The 19,428-nt window shown below is 50.7% G+C and overlaps 1 protein-coding gene across 1 annotated transcript; it reads right to left on the bottom strand.

Moving 5' to 3' along the window:
* Window positions 1-1,861: 1,861 nt before the first annotated feature.
* On the bottom strand, window positions 1,862-18,053 carry LOC134562290 (serine/threonine-protein kinase pim-2-like). Its single transcript, XM_063419676.1, has 9 exons — window positions 17,706-18,053; window positions 11,027-11,242; window positions 5,377-5,636; window positions 4,935-5,274; window positions 4,755-4,805; window positions 4,184-4,550; window positions 3,353-3,532; window positions 2,952-3,099; window positions 1,862-2,719 (listed from the first exon to the last, which is right to left on the bottom strand). The coding sequence occupies exons 1-8, from the start codon at window positions 18,051-18,053 to the stop codon at window positions 2,993-2,995; spliced, it is 1,869 nt and encodes a 622-aa protein (XP_063275746.1). The 3' UTR covers window positions 1,862-2,719; window positions 2,952-2,992.
* Window positions 18,054-19,428: the final 1,375 nt, after the last annotated feature.

The raw sequence follows: 19,428 nt of genomic DNA on the forward strand, positions 1-19,428 counted from the left end.
CCCTTCTGTCCATACATACAGACACATCCCAGAGCCCCTGGCACACACAGACCCTTCTGTCCATGCACACAGACACATCCCAGAGCCCCTGGCACACACAGACCCTTCTGTCCATGGGTACAGACACATCCCAGAGCCCCTGGCACACACAGACCCTTCTGTCCATGGACACAGACACATCCCAGAGCCCCTGGCACACACAGACCCTTCTGTCCATGGGTACAGACACATCCCAGAGCCCCTGGCACACACAGACCCTTCTCTCCATGGGTACAGACACATCCCAGAGCTCTGGCACATACACACCCTTCTGTCCATGCATACACAGACACATCCCAGAGCCCCTGGCACACACAGACCCTTCTGTCCATGGATACAGACACATCCCAGAGCCCCTGGCACACACAGACCCTTCTGTCCCTGGAGGACGCAGCGCGGCGGGTGGGGCCGGTTGGTGGCAGCGAGTCCCGCACAGCAGGCCAGACCCGGCTCCAGCCCTGCCAGGCCCTGCCAAGGCTCAGTGCCGCCTCCTCTGCAATGGGAAAGCCCTTCAGCCTTGTCCCTGCCCACAGGGGCACTGCTGGCCTGGCAGCTCAGCCTGTTTTCCCCACAGGCTGCAGGAGATGAGAACACAACCCTTGCAAACACTGAGTGCAAGCCACAGCTCTGGGTGCTCCCCATGACCCTCAGCCCTGGCACCACTGTCTGCCCCAAGCTTCAGGGGATGCAGGGGGAGCCCGGCTGGGCTCTGCCCTGGGGCCATCCTGCAGGGAGAGCTGCAAACAGGGAGCATTTCCTTGCCACAAACAGCCAAGCCAGGGGTGCAGGGCAGCTGCTCCAGCCCGCACTGCCCTGCTGTGTGCTGTGCCCTGGGGCTGGGGCTCCCTGCAGAGGGGACTGCACTGGTGTGCCAGAGGAGACAAAGAAGCTTCAGCTTCACCTGAGTGAGGTGGGTGGGTGGGCAGGGAAGAGTGGGGAGACTCAAGGGGACTCACAGAGCTCATCCTGCTGGAACGATGAGGAAAGGGAGTGGGAACTGAGCAGTGAGGAGAGCTGAGGGCTGGACAGCAGCTCTGAATGACACTAAAATGCCACCGAACCTCCAAGACATTGCTGCTCTTCAGCCAGTGACAGGATGAGTCCCTATACCTGGGGTTTGGTCTTCCTTGTGGTGAAGGTCATCAAGGAAGGCAACAGTGTGATGGAGACTGTGATGGGCTGGGAATTCACTGGGGGAAAGGAGGGAGCAGTTGTGAAACTTAAAGGCAGGTGGGAGAGAGAAATGTTCAGAGAAGGGCTGAGCTACAGCTTGGGCAAGCTGAAAAATGTCATTTGGAGTCATATCAGACTGATTTCATTTCAGAAGTTATTGAACAAGTTCATTTTTGGAGGGTGTGATGTTTTCCCTCGGAGATGTACACTCTGCAAACTTGAGCTGCATTGCCAAAATGCTCAAGCAAGTCTCTGCTGCAGGTCACACCATTTCTTCTTTGGCTGATTCTGGCCTGGTGCTGAGCTCCAGCAGAGCCCTGGCAGAGCCCAGAGCAGCCTCAGCACCCGCAGAGCCTGGCTGCAAGGAGAGAAACCAGAACCCACCCGTCAGCTGAAGGCTCCTGTCCCCCTTGTCCCAGTGCCCGTGGTGCCCAGGCCATGCTGGCCGTGCCCAGAGCGGTGCCCAGAGCTGCCCATCATTGCTGCCCTTGGCAGCAGAGCAGGAGGGCAGGACATGTGCCCAGCCTGCAGCCAGCCGTGGCACATCCACCTCCTCAGCAGCTGCCCACAGCAGGATGCTCCTGTGCTGGCTGCCATCTCCCAAAAGCTCTGATCCCACCCAGGCCAAGAAGACGGGACCCACCTGACGCCATCTGCCGCTGGAAGAAAAGCTGCTCCCAAACGATGTCCTCAGCCTTCTCCAAGGGCACGGCCCATCCATGGCACAGCTGGTCCCAAGCACTTCCTGATCCAGACTGGACACCACCTAGAACGCTTCCTTTAGAAAAACAAACAGCAAATTAACAAAAATAGACTACAGACAAAAAGGGGAAATGAGGGGAAAGGTAAAAAAATCTTGTTTCTCTCAGGGCCTTGAGGAAGGCCCAACCCTGACATGCAAGGGAAAAACCCCACCCACCAGTGAGGGAAGCCCATGCTTTCTCCCTTCCCTGCTGCACTGCCCCAAAAAGCAAACAAGGGGAGTGGAACAGCCCAAGCCCTTCCTTGCCTGCAAAGGAAAGCAGCTGTGCACAGGTGCTGCAGTCCCACCTCTGCTCCCGCCATGGGGGTTTGTTTGTGTCAGGCTGGCAGCTCCAGCCCCATCCTCAGCCCTAGCTCAGGGCACGGTGGGTTGTGGGGGCTGTTGGAAGTGCCAGGAGCCCACTCCCATTTCATACCCACCCCAGCCCATGCCCCCAGCCCTGATAAAAAGCAGCTTGGCAGCCCACTGGAGAATCAAATGCATCCACCCCAGCAAAGGGAAACCTTTGTTTCCCAGCCAGGCTGTGCCATTCCCAAATCTGGGAGCATCCCCCTGTGTGTGCACTCATCTGCAAATTCGCTGTGGAGCCTGGCTTTGAAGAAGGTGCCAGAATCGATGTCCATCAGCTTCAGCTTTGTGGTGGCCTGGTCAAGGAAGAGGTTGTCATCCTTGATGTCGTCCTGGCTGTCTCCAGTAGCAGCAGCCCCACCTGGTACAGCTTCTCCAGGGGCTCCTTCTCCTTCCCTGGGGTGAGACCAGGCTGTCAGTGTTCTGCCCAGGGCCCCAGCTGGCAGTGACCCAGGACAAGCCAAACCACCTGGAATGGCAGCCAGCAGTGCTGGGCAGAGCAGCTCAGCTCCAGCACAGGGGCTGTGTGTTCCCATCTGATGAGCCCTGTGCAGTGACACAGGCAGGACAAAAACGTCTGGGTTTCTTTGCTTCTGATTGCCAAGGATTGTAGGGATCTGGAACTTACCAGAGCCCTGCATCAGTGTGCCTGTGGCTCTGTCCCTTCTTCTATGGCAGATGAATATCCTGCATCCAAGGATGACAGAACAGGTCTTCTACTGAAGGCCTGTCCACATCATGAATGGATAAACACCGCCTGATGAGATCTTGACACTCTGGGGGAGAAACCAGAAACCGCCGTCAGTTGGAGAAGGCTCCTGTCCACTTTGCCCCACTGTTCCCATTCCCAGGCCATGCTGCATTTGCTCAGAGCTGGGCCTAAACTTCCCAGGAATTCCCTGTTTTGGAGGAGAGCAGGACAGCAGGACATGTGCCACCTCCTCAGCAGCTGCCAGAGCAGGATGCTCACGAGCCCACTGCTGTCTCCCATCACTGGTATTCCCCCCATGCCCAGAGATGAGGATTCACCTTGAGAGAGCCGTGGTGGCAGCGAGAGCTGATGGTCCCAGGTGATCCTGTGGCCCCTCCTGAAAGGGTGCTCCCCGCAGACCATCTGGTGCAGCAGGATGCCCAGGGACCAGATGGTAGCTGGCTGTCCATAGTACCAGCCATAGTTGTTCCATTCCGGGGGGCTGTATGATGGTGTTCCTATGGAATACAGATGGATTTCATCAGGGGGATGCTGCTGCTCCCAGAGCCTGGCCCCAGCATCCCTGAGCATGCAGGGGCTGACCCAGAGGCACGTGGTGTGACCTGCTGCCCTCTGGCCAGCACCTGGGACTTGTGTGCAAACTTAGGGGTTGGAAAAGAAGCCACTGGTGTTGGAAGAGGGCAGGGGAAGCCCTGGCAAGACCCAACCATGACAAGGAAAACCCCACTCAGGGCTGGATAAAACCATGCCTTCTTCCTCCCTGTCTGCATTGCCCCAAAAACATTATGAACCCAAAGCAAACAGGGCTAGCACAGCAGTCCAAGCCCTTTCTCACCTGCACACCAAACTGTCTGGTGCACAGGTTCTGGCTCCCCCACTCTCTGCTACCCACAGCCACGGGTGTTTCTGTCAGGGTGGCTGACCCAGCCCCAGCCGCAGTCCTGGGCAGAGTTGCTGGCAAAGGCTGCCAGCAGGGCTGGAAGCTGCTAGAACCCACACCCACACCTGCTCAAAGGCAACTGGGCGGAAAACTTAGTGCCATGACTGGCAGGGAAAGGGAGAATCTCCAGTGCCACACACAGGTTGGGCTGTGACATGTTGGGCCAGGAGATGTCTAGAACAAGGACAACACCCCGGCAAGGGCTCACCTGCAAAGCGTGTGTAGGCTGTGTCCTGCAGGTAGGTGCCACAGCCAAAATCAATCAGTTTGGCCTGCCCAGTGGCCAGGTCAACCAGGATGTTCTCTGGTTTGATGTCACGGTGCAGGACCCCGCAGCTGGTGCAGTGCCGCACGGCCTCCAGCACCTGGCGGAACAGCTCCCGTGCCACCTCCTCGCTCAGGAACCCCCGTGCCCAAATGAAGTGCTGGAGGTCCTGACACCGCTCCGGGCGCTCCATGACAATGACGATGTCATTGGGGAGCTCCATCCACTCCAGCAGCTGGACGACACCAGGGAAGCCAGTGGAGACCTTGTGCAGCAGCACGATCTCCAGTGATGCGCTGGTGCCGTTAAGCTGTGGGAGGAGCACGATGCCGTCAGTGGGGCTGAGGCCGTGCCAGGGGTCAGGGACCCCTCAGCCAGCCCGGGATGCTCTGTGCCCTTCACTGGCCTCACACCCGCTCTCCCTCCAGGCGTCCTGGCGGCTTCCACCCTCCTGGGCCTCAGCTCATCCCCGCCCGGCATGGCCCAGCTTCTCCCGCTGGCCCCGCTCACTCACCAGTTTGCCCCAGTGCTGGATGCGGTTCCGTGGCACCCTTTTGATGGCCACCTGCAAGGCAAGGGGAGCAGCAGGCTGAGCTCACTGCCTGCCCTGCCCAGCCCCAGCCTCTTTCTCCTCCGCCCTCCTCCTCCTCCTCTGCCCCTTCCTCGTCCACTGGCCACCGGCCCCGCCACTCACCGGGGCACGGTCTGAGATCCGTGTGGCTGCCCAGACGCTGCCGAAGCCGCCGCGGCCCAGCAGTGACCCCAGGCGGTTCTGCTCCTGGAGGGGCTGCTGCGCCTTCCCTGCCGGCGAGACGCGGCTGTCAGCGCTCGGCCCGGGGCCAGGAACGGCCCCTGAGGGTGCCTCGAGTGGCCTGGGCTGGGCATCCCCAGGGGTTCGCTCCTGGCAATGGGACAGCGGCGGCTCAGGGCCGGCAGCCGCGCTGCCGAGCGGAGGAGCTCGGGCCGGGGAAGCCGCAGCGGAGGCGGCGGGAGTGACCGCAGTGCCTGTGTCCCCTGCGGGCCCTGGGAGGAGCGGGGGTAGGGGCCAGAGCCGGGGCCGGGACTGGGGCCAGGGTCGGGGCCGGGGCCGGGTCCAGGGCAGGAGCTGGGGCCGGGTCCAGGGCAGGGGCCGGGGTCGGGGCTGGGGCCGGGGCCGGAGCAGGGGCCGGGGCTGGGGCCGGGGTCGGGGCCAGGCTCGGCACAGGCGCAGCCAAAGGCCGGCGATGCCACCCCAGCCCCAGGCACTGATGCCTGCCCAGCAGCGCCCCAGCCATGACGGCCAGAGCTGGGCGAAGGCGAGACCACGGTGAGATGCCCGGGGGCAGGGACGGGGCAGCCCTGCTTGGGGCTGAGGGCGGGTCGGGGGCATGGTCCAGCCTGGAAGGGAAGGGAGAGACTGGGAAAGGAGGGGACACCGAGAAAGGGAGACTGGAAGAGGTTTCAGGACTGTGGGAGAGGGAGAGGGGAAGCACGGGTTGGTCGGCAAAGCCGCTTTTTTCTTTGCTGCTGCTGCTGTTGCCGCTGCTGCTGCTGCAACTGAAGCCCCAGGGCCGTTTGCTTCCGTGTCAGCTTTTTCCGTTGCCCCCTTGGCCTCGCGCTGAGCCCAGCGCTCCCCCAGGGCAACCCCTGAGCCTGTCCAAACACGGGAACTTTGCCGTGTTCAGCCAAGACCCAGAGTCTTGACTCCTGCACAGTGACAGAGGAATCCCCTTGGCTGCTGCTGTGCATTGGCCCTGCTGAGGGTCAGACACTGTCACAGCACATTCCCTGAATGCAGAATTTGTACCTGACCCAAGCACTGCACTTGTGTCTCCAGCATTGCTTTCCAAGAAAAACAGGGAAAGGCAAACAGGATGTAGACCATGGTATTTTACAGTGTCTAAAACTTGACTAGTCATGGATCTTAGAGGTGAGATCCACTTGGAATAATGAAATGGAGAAGAGTTTAAGATGGAAAAGGGGAGCACATAAATAAACAGAGAAAAACATCTTGGATTGTTTCTTTCCACTTTCATTTCATTTCCTAAAAGCTGTTTCAGCTTTTCCAGAATCTTCTCCACAGTCCTGTCTGCTCTTTCATGTAACCTTTCCTGGAGAACGAGTTGCAGCTTCTGTCAAAAGATATCCCACCAATGCAGCTTCTCTTGACTTCCCACACCATTTGTGCTGCAGTAGTCTTGCAGCAAAGCAGGAGAAAGGTTTTGAGAACTTGACAACTTTTTCTTTCCTTTCCCCTTGTGGGCTGGGGAATTGTGCCATTGGTAAGGTTTTCATTGTTCCTGTTCTACCCCAAGAAAACAGGAAAGGCTACCAGGGGTCCCTACTGGGAGTCTGTTATTGTCCACCCAAGCAGGGAGAAGAGGTGGACAACTTCTTCTCTGAGCAGATGGAGAATGTTTCAGGATCACCAGCCCTTGTTCTTGTAGGTGACTTTAACCTAGCAGACATCTGCTGGGAACTTAATACAGCAGAAAAGAGGCAGTCCAGGAAGGTTTTGGAGTGGGTGGAGGACAACTTTTTGTGACAGCTGATGAGTGAGGCCACCAGGGGAGGGACTATGTTTGACCTGTTGTTTGCAAACAGAGAAGGGCTGGTGGGAGATGTGGTGGCTGGAGGCTGCTTAAGGCACAGGGATCATGAAGTTACAGAGTTCTCAATATTCTGTGAAATCGAGAGGAACATCAATAAGATTTTTACATTGAACTTCTGGAGGGCAGACTTTGGCCTATTTAGGAGATTTCTTCAGAGAGTTCCTTGGGAAGCAGCCCTTAAAAACAGAGGAGTCCAGGAGAGGTGGGTGTGCTTCAAAGCAGAGATCTTGAGGGCAGAGGAACAGACTGTCCCTGTGTGCTGAAAGATGAGCTGACAAGGCAAATGTCCAGCCTGGATGGGCAAGGAGATTTCACAAGAACTTAGGAATAAAAAGAGGATGTTTCATCTTTGGAGGGAGGGTCAGGTCTCTCAGGTAGTATTTAAGGGAACATGTAGGAAAAAAAATTGGGGAAGCCAAAGCTCAGTTTGAAGATATTTTGGCAACTTTTATAGAGGATAATAAAAAATGTTTTTACAAGTATATTAATGCCAAAAAGAAGGGTAAAATCAACCTTTGTTCTCTACTGGATGTGGGAGAGAACTTAGCAACTGCAGAAGGCAGAAGTGCTTTACGCCTTCTTTGTCTCAGTCTCTAGTGGGAAGACGGCTTGTCCTCAGGACAGCTGCCCTCCTGGGCTGGTAGATGGTGTCAGGGAGCAGAATGGTGCCCCTGTTATCCAGGAGGAGGCAGTCAGAGAACTGCTGAGCCCCTTGGATGTTCATAATCCATGGGCCCAGATGGGATCCAGCCCAGGGTGATGAGGGAGCTGGCAGATGAGCTTGTGAAGCCGCTCTCCATCATTTCCCAACAGTCCTGGCTCACTGGTGAGGTTCCAGAGGACTGGAGGTTGGCCAATGTGTTGTGTGACCCCTGCATGAGAAGGGTAGGAAGGAGGATTCTGGTAATTATAGGCCAGTTTGATATTGGAAACATATCTAAAATTCAGAATTTCAGAAGAATTTAATGTGCTTAAGCAGGTGGAGGAGAAGCAGAAACATACTGCTTATCTAGCAGTTTTGTAAAATCAGAAAAACACCTTGTAACAGAACACGTAAGACTTTAGTTGCTAGGTAAAGGCCATAGAGATAAGATGTATATTGTGCATATTGTGAAAACTCAGTAAAGCAAGACTTAGGTATTGTGAAAACCTGATAAAGCAGAACCTGTGGCTAAAGAAACCAGTAAGAACCAGGCTCCTGGTTTTGGCCAGGCCAAACTGATCTGGGAGTTAGCAAAACCTTCACTGCACCTGCCCCGAGGCAGAGGTCAAACAGTGAAGAACTGAGGAAGACCTCTTACTTCATCAGAAGACCCCTGCCTGCAACCACCAGGTTGTGTGGCACCAGAGAAGACTAATCATAATATGAAGTGTAAGGAGGCGGAGAGTGGGCAGTGAATGGGCGGGCAGGGAGGGGTGGTTTTGTGTGATCTGAGTGTATTTAAACCTTAAACCTGTCTCAACCAGCTATGCAGGTATGGTGGGAAATTCCCCGTGTGTCCCAGCTGGAAATAAAACATACCTCCTTTACAGTTTTATTTGTAAAGTCCTCATTCCACAACTCAAGTCAGCCTGACCTCAGTACGGTACTGGAGCAGTTTATACTGGGTGTCATCACGCAGCATTTACAGGATGGCTGTTAGAAAAACAGAGGAAGACAAGCCTCATGCTATCATGGTCAGCAAGTCTCAGCTTTATTCGAATCTATTTGCACTTATATAGTATTGTTAATTAGCTTATGCATATTGCAAAATTACAGCTCATGATTGGTTTACAGCATCTTGACGCATATTCTTTGTTCAGAAGGCCTTGCAGTTTACAATATGGTTACAATTTTCTCTATACTTGCATAAATTTATGCTTATGTCCCTGCTTCTTCCTCACGTCTACCCTGCTGCTTCTTCACGTCTAGCACGTACACACAGTTAAATCTTAACTAGTTCAACAGTATCATGGCCTTTGCTACACAGCCACGCATCAGAAAGACTCTCCACACTTCCCCCGTTTTCTTTAAATTGAACAAGGAGTTGCTGATTAAACATTTTTTGAACAATTTGGTGCATCAAATTTTGTAAGCAGATACAGATACAAGGCAAAGAAATAATTAACAAGAAAATCACTATGCCTACTGTGATAACTATTTTCAGCATTGAGGTCAGCCAAGGACCTAATCCCAAAGAAGCAAGCCATCCGTCTAGGCCCCATCCCTGTTGCAATTTTAATTGTCCTGTCAATTTCCGTAGATTTGAGATTTGAGCATGAATGGATTGAGAATGATCAGATAAATTCATACAGCACATTCCTTCAAATTCCTCACAGCCGTGACCTTGTGCTAAAAGTAAAAAATCGATCGCAGCCCGATTTTGAACAGTCGCGTGCCTGACTGAATCCACATCTACTAGCAAGTTGCTTAAGGCGAGTGAAGTGGCATTGGTTTGTTTTGCCAGCCAGCACCCTAATTTATTGAGAGTAGTCAAGCTCTGAGCTGATGCTACTCCTGGGGCAAAAATAGATGCAACAATTATTTTATGCGGAGACCAAAATTCTACGTTTGATTTACACTTTGATGTAAACTGATGAGCCATTCTTTTTGTTCGCTTTTGAGCACGTGCTCGACTTAAGATCATAGATGTGTTCGGGGTAAGCAACGATAATCGTCCCAATGTACATGGACCACCTTTCATCCTAGAAGGAATGCCTGCCCAGGCTCTGTCACCACAAATAAAAAACATTCCAGATGGTAACTGACGTGGTGCTAAGGTAGATACAGAAACTTTAGGAGAAGTATAATTGCACCAAAATGTAGAATTTCGATAAACTGCTAGGGAAGAGTTAACTATTGTGGCATGATCATTCCCGAAACGTAAAGTTTTACTGGTAAAATTAAAAACAACACATCCATCAGCCTGAACTGATCCTAACAACTCGATCTCTTGTGGCTCTAAAGGCGCTGAAGGTAAATAAGGCACCCACATATCCCAAGTATCCACTGCTGACCGAGAATTGTTCCTTTTACAAGGAGGGACAAAGGAAGGACAAGGACAGTCATCAACAGGTAATCCTACCAAACATGTAGAAAAGGGGTTTCCCGGAGATGAAAGAGAAAGACATATTGTATTCTGATTGGTTAGGTTAGCCATAGTGACCCAAATGTTTGTTTTTGGCTGTGGGGGGATCCACCAAGCATTTGTTACACAAGAATAAAAGATCAATAGGTGTAAAACCTTCATGTTTGCTTCTTACCCTTCTTGCTCTTGCTTTCGCATCTAAGTTGTTTAAATCTCCTATTGAGATGCTCCCAGTCTTGTGGTGCAACGGCCCACAAGCGAGGAATATAGCAGTCTATATCACACCTTTTTTGAATTATATGCGTGCTGGTTACAGCTGCTACTCTCTTCACTAAATGTTGCAACTGCCAGTGAGCAAAAGCAAGATGCTGTTGTTCTACTCTCTCAAATAATGTTAGTGCTTGATGATAAGGTAACCGAGTTTCACTCTCAAGTGCTTGGCGAGGGTTTTCTCTCCTCCAAGCTCCTTGACACGCAATACACCATGGGTCACCCTGCAGTTCTTTGTGATATACCCACTTTTGTTGCTTACATCCTCCACAGCAAATTAAAACCCAAGCACCATGCTTTTGATCTAAACAACAATAACAACAAGGAAATCTACTGTCTCCTAATTGATAATTTGCTAAACAAGCTATCAAATATGCAAAATGGTCCACTGTATATATATAACAGATAGAAGGTTCAATCACTGTCTGTAGAAACTTCCGATAAGGGCGAACCAGACCATCCAGGCGTAACCGAGAATTCTTGATGTCCTCCACTTTGGGGTTTTAATGCTGGCTTCGTCCACTGAGCTGGGATCCACTCAGGTCTTGTCTATTGAGATGGAACTTGACTGCCTTCCGAGGTCGCGTAGAAAGATCTGTAGTCAATAATATTAGTCCTCCTGTGGAGCCAAAAGCCCCTTGATTTCTTGCTTCATGTCGCATAGGAGAAATATGTTTAGCCAATTGAGGAAGAGGTATTAATTGTGCCAGTCTCTGTCCCTTTTTTATTTGTAGGGGAGGGTATTGAGTATAAGCCATAATCATGATTTCTCCACAATAATCCGCATCAATGACACCAGGTAAAACAAATAATCCCAATATGGTCGTAGAAGAGCGTCCCAGCAAAAGTCTACCTACTGGTTGTCCATTAATTAGAATAGGTCCAATAAGTCCAGTGGGGATCTTGTGAGGGTGCGTGGTCATTATAGTGACGTCTACTGCGGCTGCCACGTCCATGCCGAGGCTCCCGCTGGTGGCTGGTTGCAGTTGTTGGTTGGCACTGTTGGCATTGCAGCTGCTATTTGTGTCCCGGCGCAGCGGCTGTTGTTCACGCTGCTCCTGAAGTTTCCCGATCTCCGCCGACAGGCGTGGGTGTTACGTGAGTCACTGCGGCACTTTGCACACCAGACTCCTGCAGCATTACACTCTCTTTGGACATGTCCGTTACTGCCGCAACGAAAACATTTCACGCGAGCACCAGAGGGTGAGGAGCGAGGACCAGTGCTAGCCGTTGCCGCTTGGAGAGGAGCAAGAGCTGCCATCACCTGTGTCTGTGAAGCTTTTGCCTGCTCTTGTAATCCTATCCCTAATTGCTTTATGGCATCCACTAAAACTGCCTGAGTCCCTGATGGAACAGTTGCTGCTTTTTCTAACAAATCAGCTATTGTCCAGTCCCCTGCCATAGTGTTTATCATAGACCTAGTGTGTGAGTTGCTATTTTGAAGGACACATTGTTTTAACAATGCTCCTTTCATGTAATCCTGAACACCCACTCTATCTATGGCTTCTGCAACCTTGTCTACAAAAGAACCCAAAGTTTCCTCACGACCCTGCTTTATTCCCATATATATGGGTACTCCCTCCGGAGCTTTAACCCTTGCAATAGCCCTTCTAGCTACTGTCATAGCTTCCCGACACTTGTGTGGTCCCAGAAGTGCTTGAGCCTCCATAGTTTGATAATTTCCCAGTCCTAACAACTCATCCAGTGTTATACCTTGTAACGGATCACCTTGTCCCCTTTGTACAGCCACCGAGGCTTGTGCCTCTGCCTGCCAATGTGCATTAAACAACAGATGCTGATGTTGCGTGAAAATGAGTCTAGCTATCCCTTTTATGTCTGCTGGCAACAAAACATGAGCATTGAAAAGGTATTCCAGCATTTGTTTTACAGGTTCGCTAGTAACCCCATATTTCCCTACCGTAGAGCGTAACTGCGCTAATATTTTCCAATCTAAAACTGTAACTGCTGCCTGAAAACTTCCTGCTCGATTTGGTGAAAAAGTAACTGGAAAAGCTAAACAACTAGAGGCAGCTTCCATCATGTCGTTATCACCCTTCTCAGCTCCCTGCTGAGCCAGAGCCACCCATACCTCGCAGCGTTCCCTAGCCATGGCCCCCACAAGGTCAGATTCTGCCCCTGGGATAGGCTTCTGGCTGTCTGGGAATGCAGCCAGCTGAGGTGACACGGAGGTAGTATTCCCCGGGCTGCGTGGAGGCTCCCCTCTGTTGTCAGCTCCCCGGTCAGATTCTTCTATCGCTAAAGGAGGTGCTGAGGCAGGTACATGTATGGTGTTAAATACGGGAGGGTTGGGAATACTAGAGCCCCAGTCAGGATTGTAATCCTTATTCTTTTCCTGAGCTGTCACTATCTCCCTTGCTGCCCTCTTTTCTGCCTGCAATAACAACAACTCATTATGTACTACTCTCCATAGCTTACTCATTTTCTTTGCTGTCTTATCATCGCCTAAAGTTAACGCCCATAATTTATCCCCAAACCTCCTCCATTCTACTAGCTCATGAACAGTGTGAGGGTTAATAAAAAATCCTTGAGAGAAGCCATATTTTAAAAGCTCAGGCATCTCTTTATCTAAATCTAGTTCTTTTATTTGGCACTTTTTCAAAAGCGCTGTAAATAAATCATATGCTGCTTGCCTGTCCATACTCATGTCAGAGCTGTTGCAGCCTCTCCAGGTCTCGGCAGCACGTATCGGCCAAGCCCACCTCTGTGGTCACTCAGGGCACGGAGCACTCTCACGTTTTGTTGCTCGGCGCAGAGCACAGAGCACTCTCACGTTTCGTTGCTCTTAGGGGATGGAGCACTCTCACGTTTCGTTGCTCTTCAGCCGTCCCTCTGCTTGCAGGACCCGAACCCTACTCTGTTATCTGTTCGTGGTATCGCCGTGCTATCACGTCGTGAGGTCACCATTTGTTAGAAAACAGAGGAAGACAAGCCTCATGCTATCATGGTCAGCAAGTCTCAGCTTTATTTGGATCTATTTGCACTTATATAGTATTGGTAATTAGCTCATGCATATTGCAAAATTACAGCTCATGATTGGTTTACAACATCTTGACGCATATTCTTTGTTCAGAAGGCCTTGCAGTTTACAATATGGTTACAATTTTCTCTATACTTGCATAAATTTATGCTTATGTCCCTGCTTCTTCCTCACGTCTTCCCTGCTGCTTCTTCCCGTCTAGCACGTACACACAGTTAAATCTTAACTAGTTCAACAGTATCATGGCCTTTGCTACGCAGCCACACATCAGAAAGACTCTACACATTGGACAATAGGTCAGGAAACTAAGGAAATGTTTAAGGATGTTGTTAGGTCATGCAGAAAGAAAATTAAAGAGATGAAAGATCATAGAGGACTTAATCTGGAAGTTTCTGTAAGGGATAAAAAAGTATTTTTAAAAAACATTAATGGCAAAAGGAAATCTAAGGACAACATCCATTCTATATTGTAGGGGATATGGTTGCCAGCTATGAGGAAAAGACTGAGCTGCAAAATAACTTGTTTGTCTCCATTTTCTAGAATGAGAAAGTTGTCCTAAGGACAAGAGTTCTCCTGAGCTGGTAGATGGGCACAGGGAGCAGAAGAGCTGTCCTGCAATCCAGGAGGAAGCAGCTGGAGACCTGCTGAGACACTCAGACACTCACAGGTCTCTCTGAGACCAGATGGGATCCATGCTAGGGGCATGAGGGAGCTGCTGGATGAGCTCCCCAAGCTGCTCTCCATCATTTCTCCTCAGTCCTGGCTCAGCAGGGAGGGCCCAGAGGACTGGAGGTGCCAATGGGAGCCCATCCCCAAGAAGGGCTGCAAGGAGGATGTGAGGAACTGCAGGCCTGTCAGCCTGCCCTGGGTGCCCAGCAAGGGGATGGAACAGATCCCCTTGAGAGCCATCCCAGGGCACCCCCAGGATGGCCCAGGGATCAGAGGCAGCCAGCGTGGATTGCAAGATTTGCACTGAGGATCTGCAGGAGGGGATTGAGTCCAGCATCAGCAAATTTGCAGGTGACACCAAGCTGGGTGTGAGTGTGGATGTGCTGCAGGGTAGGAGGGCTGTGCACAGGGCCCTGCACAGGCTGGATCCAGGGCCCAAATCCAACAGGGTGAGGCTGAACAAGACCAAGGGCCGGGTCCTGCACTTTGGCCACAACAAGCCCTGCAGTGCTCCAGGCTGGGGACAGAGTGTCTGGACAGTGGCCAGGCAGAAAGGGACGTGGGGCAGTGCTGGACAGCAGGCTGGACATGAGGCAGCAGTGTGGGCAGGTGGGCAAGAAGGCCAATGGCTCCTGGTCTGGATCAGGAATGGTGTGGGCAGCAGGAGCAGGGCAGGGATTCTTCCCCTGTGCTGGGCACTGCTGAGGCTGCACCTCGAGTGCTGTGTCCAGTTCTGGGCCCCCAATTTAGGAAGGACATGGAGGGGCTGGAGCGTGTCCAGAGAAGGGCAACAAGGCTGGTGAGGGGTGTGGAACACAAGTCCTGTGAGGAGTGTCTGAGAGAGCTGGGGTTGTTTATCCTGGATGAGAGGAGGTTCAGTCTCGGGGTTGATGTTCCCCGAGATTCTCCTCGGGGCGGCCGTTCCCCGAGGTGGTGAAATCTTCCCCCAGGGTTGCTGTTCCCTGGGTATTTTCCTGGGGTTGCTGTTCCCCAAGATAATAAGGTTTTCAGTCTTCTCTTTGCCCTGAGCGTTTCACACCGAAGGCAGAGACGACACTGTGAGTCCAGCAGCTCAAGTTATCAAGGTTGTTTATTTCATATTATCTAACAGTTCTTGTTCGGCTTTGCAAGGCGTCCCCAGCAAAGCAAGACACGCCGTTGGACTGGCGCTGGGCTGGACTGGGGTGGATCAGAGAGCCCCGTACCTTATGTACCGTATCCCCGACCCAACCACAGTCCAAGACGTATTTATTGTTTACAGAACATTACCAATACTAACTTGCTACGCTAACATGTCAGTTTTATTCTAAACCAATCTCTAAAGTCCAAATCAGCAAAAGATGGGGGATGAGAACAAGAACAAGGAAACTAGGGGCCACTCCCCAATTCCTCCATCTTGTCCTCTCAACCCCGTATACTATGAATCCTAATCTCTATATTTATACTCTATGACAAACTACTATCTACTTCTAAATTCTTAGGATCTGTGATTCTTCCTTCATGTGAGCATTCACTTCCATGGATAGAAGCCAGAATCAGAGTCCTTCTGGGCTCTGCGGGAGGCTGGCTGACCCCCTTGTACAGATCCCAGACCCCCCTGTACAGCCCCCTGACTCTCCAGGGCTGTCAGAGGGATCCCCTGGACTCCAACATCTCCCCCTCCTGTTTGCACCAAAAACACCCTTCTGGCAGCTCCATCCATGGTGCGCCGCATGCATTGAAGCAAACACGGCACGAACACCAGAAGAATCACAAGTCCCAACAAAAAATATATCAAAACCTTTAAAAGTTCTCTCCACCACGCTGAAAGATTGAACCAATTGAACATCCCATCCAACCATGATCCGGTGACTTCTCCAAGTCTGTTGACACTGTCCCGCAATCGCTTTATGTTTTCGTGAATGGATCTAGAATGGTCCGACAAATTCATACAACACATTCCTTCAAATTCCTCACACCCATGTCCATGTCATGTTAGGTGTTAACAATGAGAGTCTTCCAATACTACATGGACCACCTATCGCCTGTGCAGGGATCGCGGGCCAAACCCTGTCCCCGCAGATTAAAAAGATCCCTTTTGGCAATTGCGCTGGACCATCACGGTTGAATGGTTTGTTCTGCACCTTGGTGTAATCACACCAAGAGGATGCATTCTTATAAAATTCTTGATCTGGTGTGACATTTACTACTTTGTTGCTTGTCACCCCAGAAGAACCAAATTCCACACAGAATCCCATTCTAAGTGAACCAAAAATTTCCAATTCCTGAGGTTCAGAAAGAGCCTTGGGCAGAGATTCCACCCACGCGTCCCATTCACCCTCTGTTGGGGTCGGCCATTCACTCACTGGCAAACCCACTAAACATGTTGAAAAGGGTTTTCCTGGCTTTGAGTGAGTCAAGCAGATGGTGTCCAACCCTGCCGCTTTGGCTAGAGTTTCCCAGATATTTCCTTTTAGTTGAATCATTGGCAAATCTGCCACATTGCCTAAGGCAATTGGTGAAAGGATGAGGCACAGGAGTAACATCTGATCGACCTCCATATTTAGAGACCTCATTCCTCCTGGGAATTTCTGAACTCAAACAACACCCAAGTCACAAAGAAAAAAACCCCAAGTTCCAAAGTCTTTTGCACGCCAGACGAGGAGATGTTCACGGCTTTGGCACTGGCTCACGTCTGCGTGCTTGCTTCTGCGTTTCCGGGGCTTGCGTCTGCTTGTTCCTGGACTCGGTACGGTTTCACGTGTCTTGCCGACACCCACTTTGGTCCAGCTCCTGTGGAGGCACAAGCATAACCCTTGCCCCAAGTTATTAATTTGAATGGACCTTCGATCTTTCCTGACTCTGGGTTTTTGACCAAGACCAAGGGATTCTCTTTCAGTTTTGCTTGAGAACTATTTGAAAAATGTCTCACAATCGGTGGAGTGGGCTCTGTGAAAGAGCTGTTCAGGAAATTCAACACATATAAAGCTTTGTTCAGGCGCATGTGAGGTGTTGCGTCCGCCTCCCCCCTTTTTTGTTTGTCCAAAAGGGACTTCAGTGTATGATGTGCTCTTTCAATGATTGCTTGACCTGTTGGAGAATGTGGGATGCCAAAGGTGTGCTGGACACCCCATCTTTTCAAAAATTTGTCAAGTGCTTTTCCTACCTATGTTGGACCATTATCTGTTTTTATATCTTGCGGAACGCCTAACGATGCAAAAGCTTGCAAAAAATGTCTGCACGCGTGTTGCGCTGTTTCACCTGCGTGCAGAGATGCAAAAATTGCACCTGAAAATGTGTCAACCGAAACATGGATATTTTTGAGTTTCCCGAAAGATGGATATTTCGTTACATCAGTCTGCCATAGCTGCAGACTTTGCAATCCTCTGGGGTTGACTGCTCCCATGGATGCGGGGGGTTGCACAAGCTGACAGTCCGGGCAAGCACTTATGATTTCTTTCGCCTCACTTTTTGAGATACGAAAGTTTTCCATCAGTGCTTTTGCATTTTGATGAAAAAATGCATGACTCAGACTTGCTTGTTCAAAAATATTTGGCAGAGTCTTCGAAATCGGCATTGTCAATTTGTCCGCATGTGCGTTCCCCTCTGCTAAAAATCCTGGGAGAGAGGAGTGTGCCCTGATGTGTGAAACAAAATATTCATGTTCCCTTTCCTGTAACAAAGTCCTCATGCAAGTCAAGTATGTGTATAAATCTTCATTATCAGCATGTGGCTTTTAAGAATTTTGTCGCCATCGTCTCTGAGGAATTGGATTGATGGAGCGCTGCCAAAACTTCTTTGAAGTTCTCACTCTGGACTTTCATGATCTTTTCGATCTGCTCTCCCAAGAGGCTTGCTTGAATCGATGCAACATGCTGAGGTGTGCCCACCTTGCTGCATGCTTCCACCATGTCTGCCAGAGAGGGTTGATCTGGCATGGCACTGACGATCCGCTTGCATTCTGCATTAGCGTTTGCAAAAGCAAGACTTCGGAGCAAGCAAGGCTTTGCTCCTTCATCATTCACTAGCCTGTCCACTGCCTGAGTGAGGCGGTCAATGAATGAAGTGAAGGGCTCTGAAGGACCTTGCTTGATTTCAGTGTAGATGCTTTCTGGAACTCCTGCCGGTGGAATTTGCACGATTGCTTTCCGTGCCGCATCTTTGATGTCTGCCAACACCCCTCGCGGTAAATTTCTGGCTTGCCGCTGTGGGTTGTCGTGTGGCGGGTCTCCTGCCATTTCTGCCACAGTGAGAGCTGCGTTTTGTCCTCCTTGGTATCTGTTTCTGAGATTTTCAAGGGCTCTTCTCCATTTTGCATCCCATATCAGGATTTGTGAATCTGTGAGAATCATTGAAGCAAGGGATCTGAGATCATACAGTGTTAAATCGTATGTGTTGAACGTGCCTTTCAAAAGCTGTTTGAAGTAGGGTGATCCAATGCCATTCTCACGCATTGCTTTCATTAGGTCTCTTACTACATCATGATTCAGTCGTTCCCATCTTGGATTTTGTCCCCGTGCATCAAAAGTCACTGGCATTGCTATACTTCCAGTATCTGTCATATCAAAGTCTTTTTCCTTTAATGCTTTCTTATTTATTTCATTCCAATCCGTTGCTTCGGATGCTTGTGGATCTGTATAAATGTATTTGTGAATTGGAGTCAGTTGCTGTGCTTGTTGCCATGATGCAATATCTTCCTTCCCCTCTTCTTGATGAGGATAGAAAAGTTGCTGTCCTTGTGCAACACGCTTGGAAAAGGCTGTTCTTGGTTGACTGAGTTGCTTTGGCTTCGCTGTGTAGCTGCCTTTTGCTGGAGTGGAAGACTGAAAAAGATTCGCAGGAGAATCTTGAGAGAACTCCTGAGCACAATCTCTAAGTTGAAGGAAAAATTGCTTCACAAAATCTTTTGAAAGCAGATTTGCTTGAGAAGTGAGTGGAATTCCTTGTGAGGCTATAATTCTGACGATGTCATCATCATCATCATCACTATCTATTTCTTCTTCTTCTTCTTCTATTTCTTCTTCTTCTTCCGCTTCTTCTTCTTCCTCTTCTTCTTGTTCTTCTTCTTCTTGTGGGATATAATATTTTATATCTTCTTTAAATTGTGATGGAAATTCTTCTTGTTGCTTTGGAAGTTGTTGTTTCTGTTTAGGAATCAGTTTTCTTGCAGAAGTCTTTCTTTTATATGAAATCGGAAAAAAATGATGCAATTTTGGGATTCCGCCACCAGGTGGCGCTGCTGCCGCACCATCTGGGTGCAGTTTTAAAGTTTTGCCACAAGGTGGCGCTATTGCCACACCTGCTGGGTGTAGTTTTATGGTTTTGCCACAAGGTGGCGTCAGTGCTGCACCAGCTGGGTGCAGTTTTACAATTTCGTCACTAGATGGCGCTCGCACTGCACCGGCTGAGTGCAGTGAATCAGTGTATTGTGTAGGTTGAATTCCACTCACAATACTAGGCTGTATAGTTGTCTTTATTTTTGGCCGTGCGCCAGGGTGGGACATGGACCCCGTGTGATGTTTGATGGAGGGAGGCGGGCATGGCGCTGCCTGCGCCTACTGCTAGGGGGCGGCTCCCGGGGGGTAATCCCCACCCTGCTCCCGCCCCGTCCCT

Source organism: Prinia subflava, chromosome 27 (genome assembly GCF_021018805.1).
Source record: "Prinia subflava isolate CZ2003 ecotype Zambia chromosome 27, Cam_Psub_1.2, whole genome shotgun sequence".
Lineage (NCBI taxonomy): Eukaryota > Metazoa > Chordata > Aves > Passeriformes > Cisticolidae > Prinia > Prinia subflava.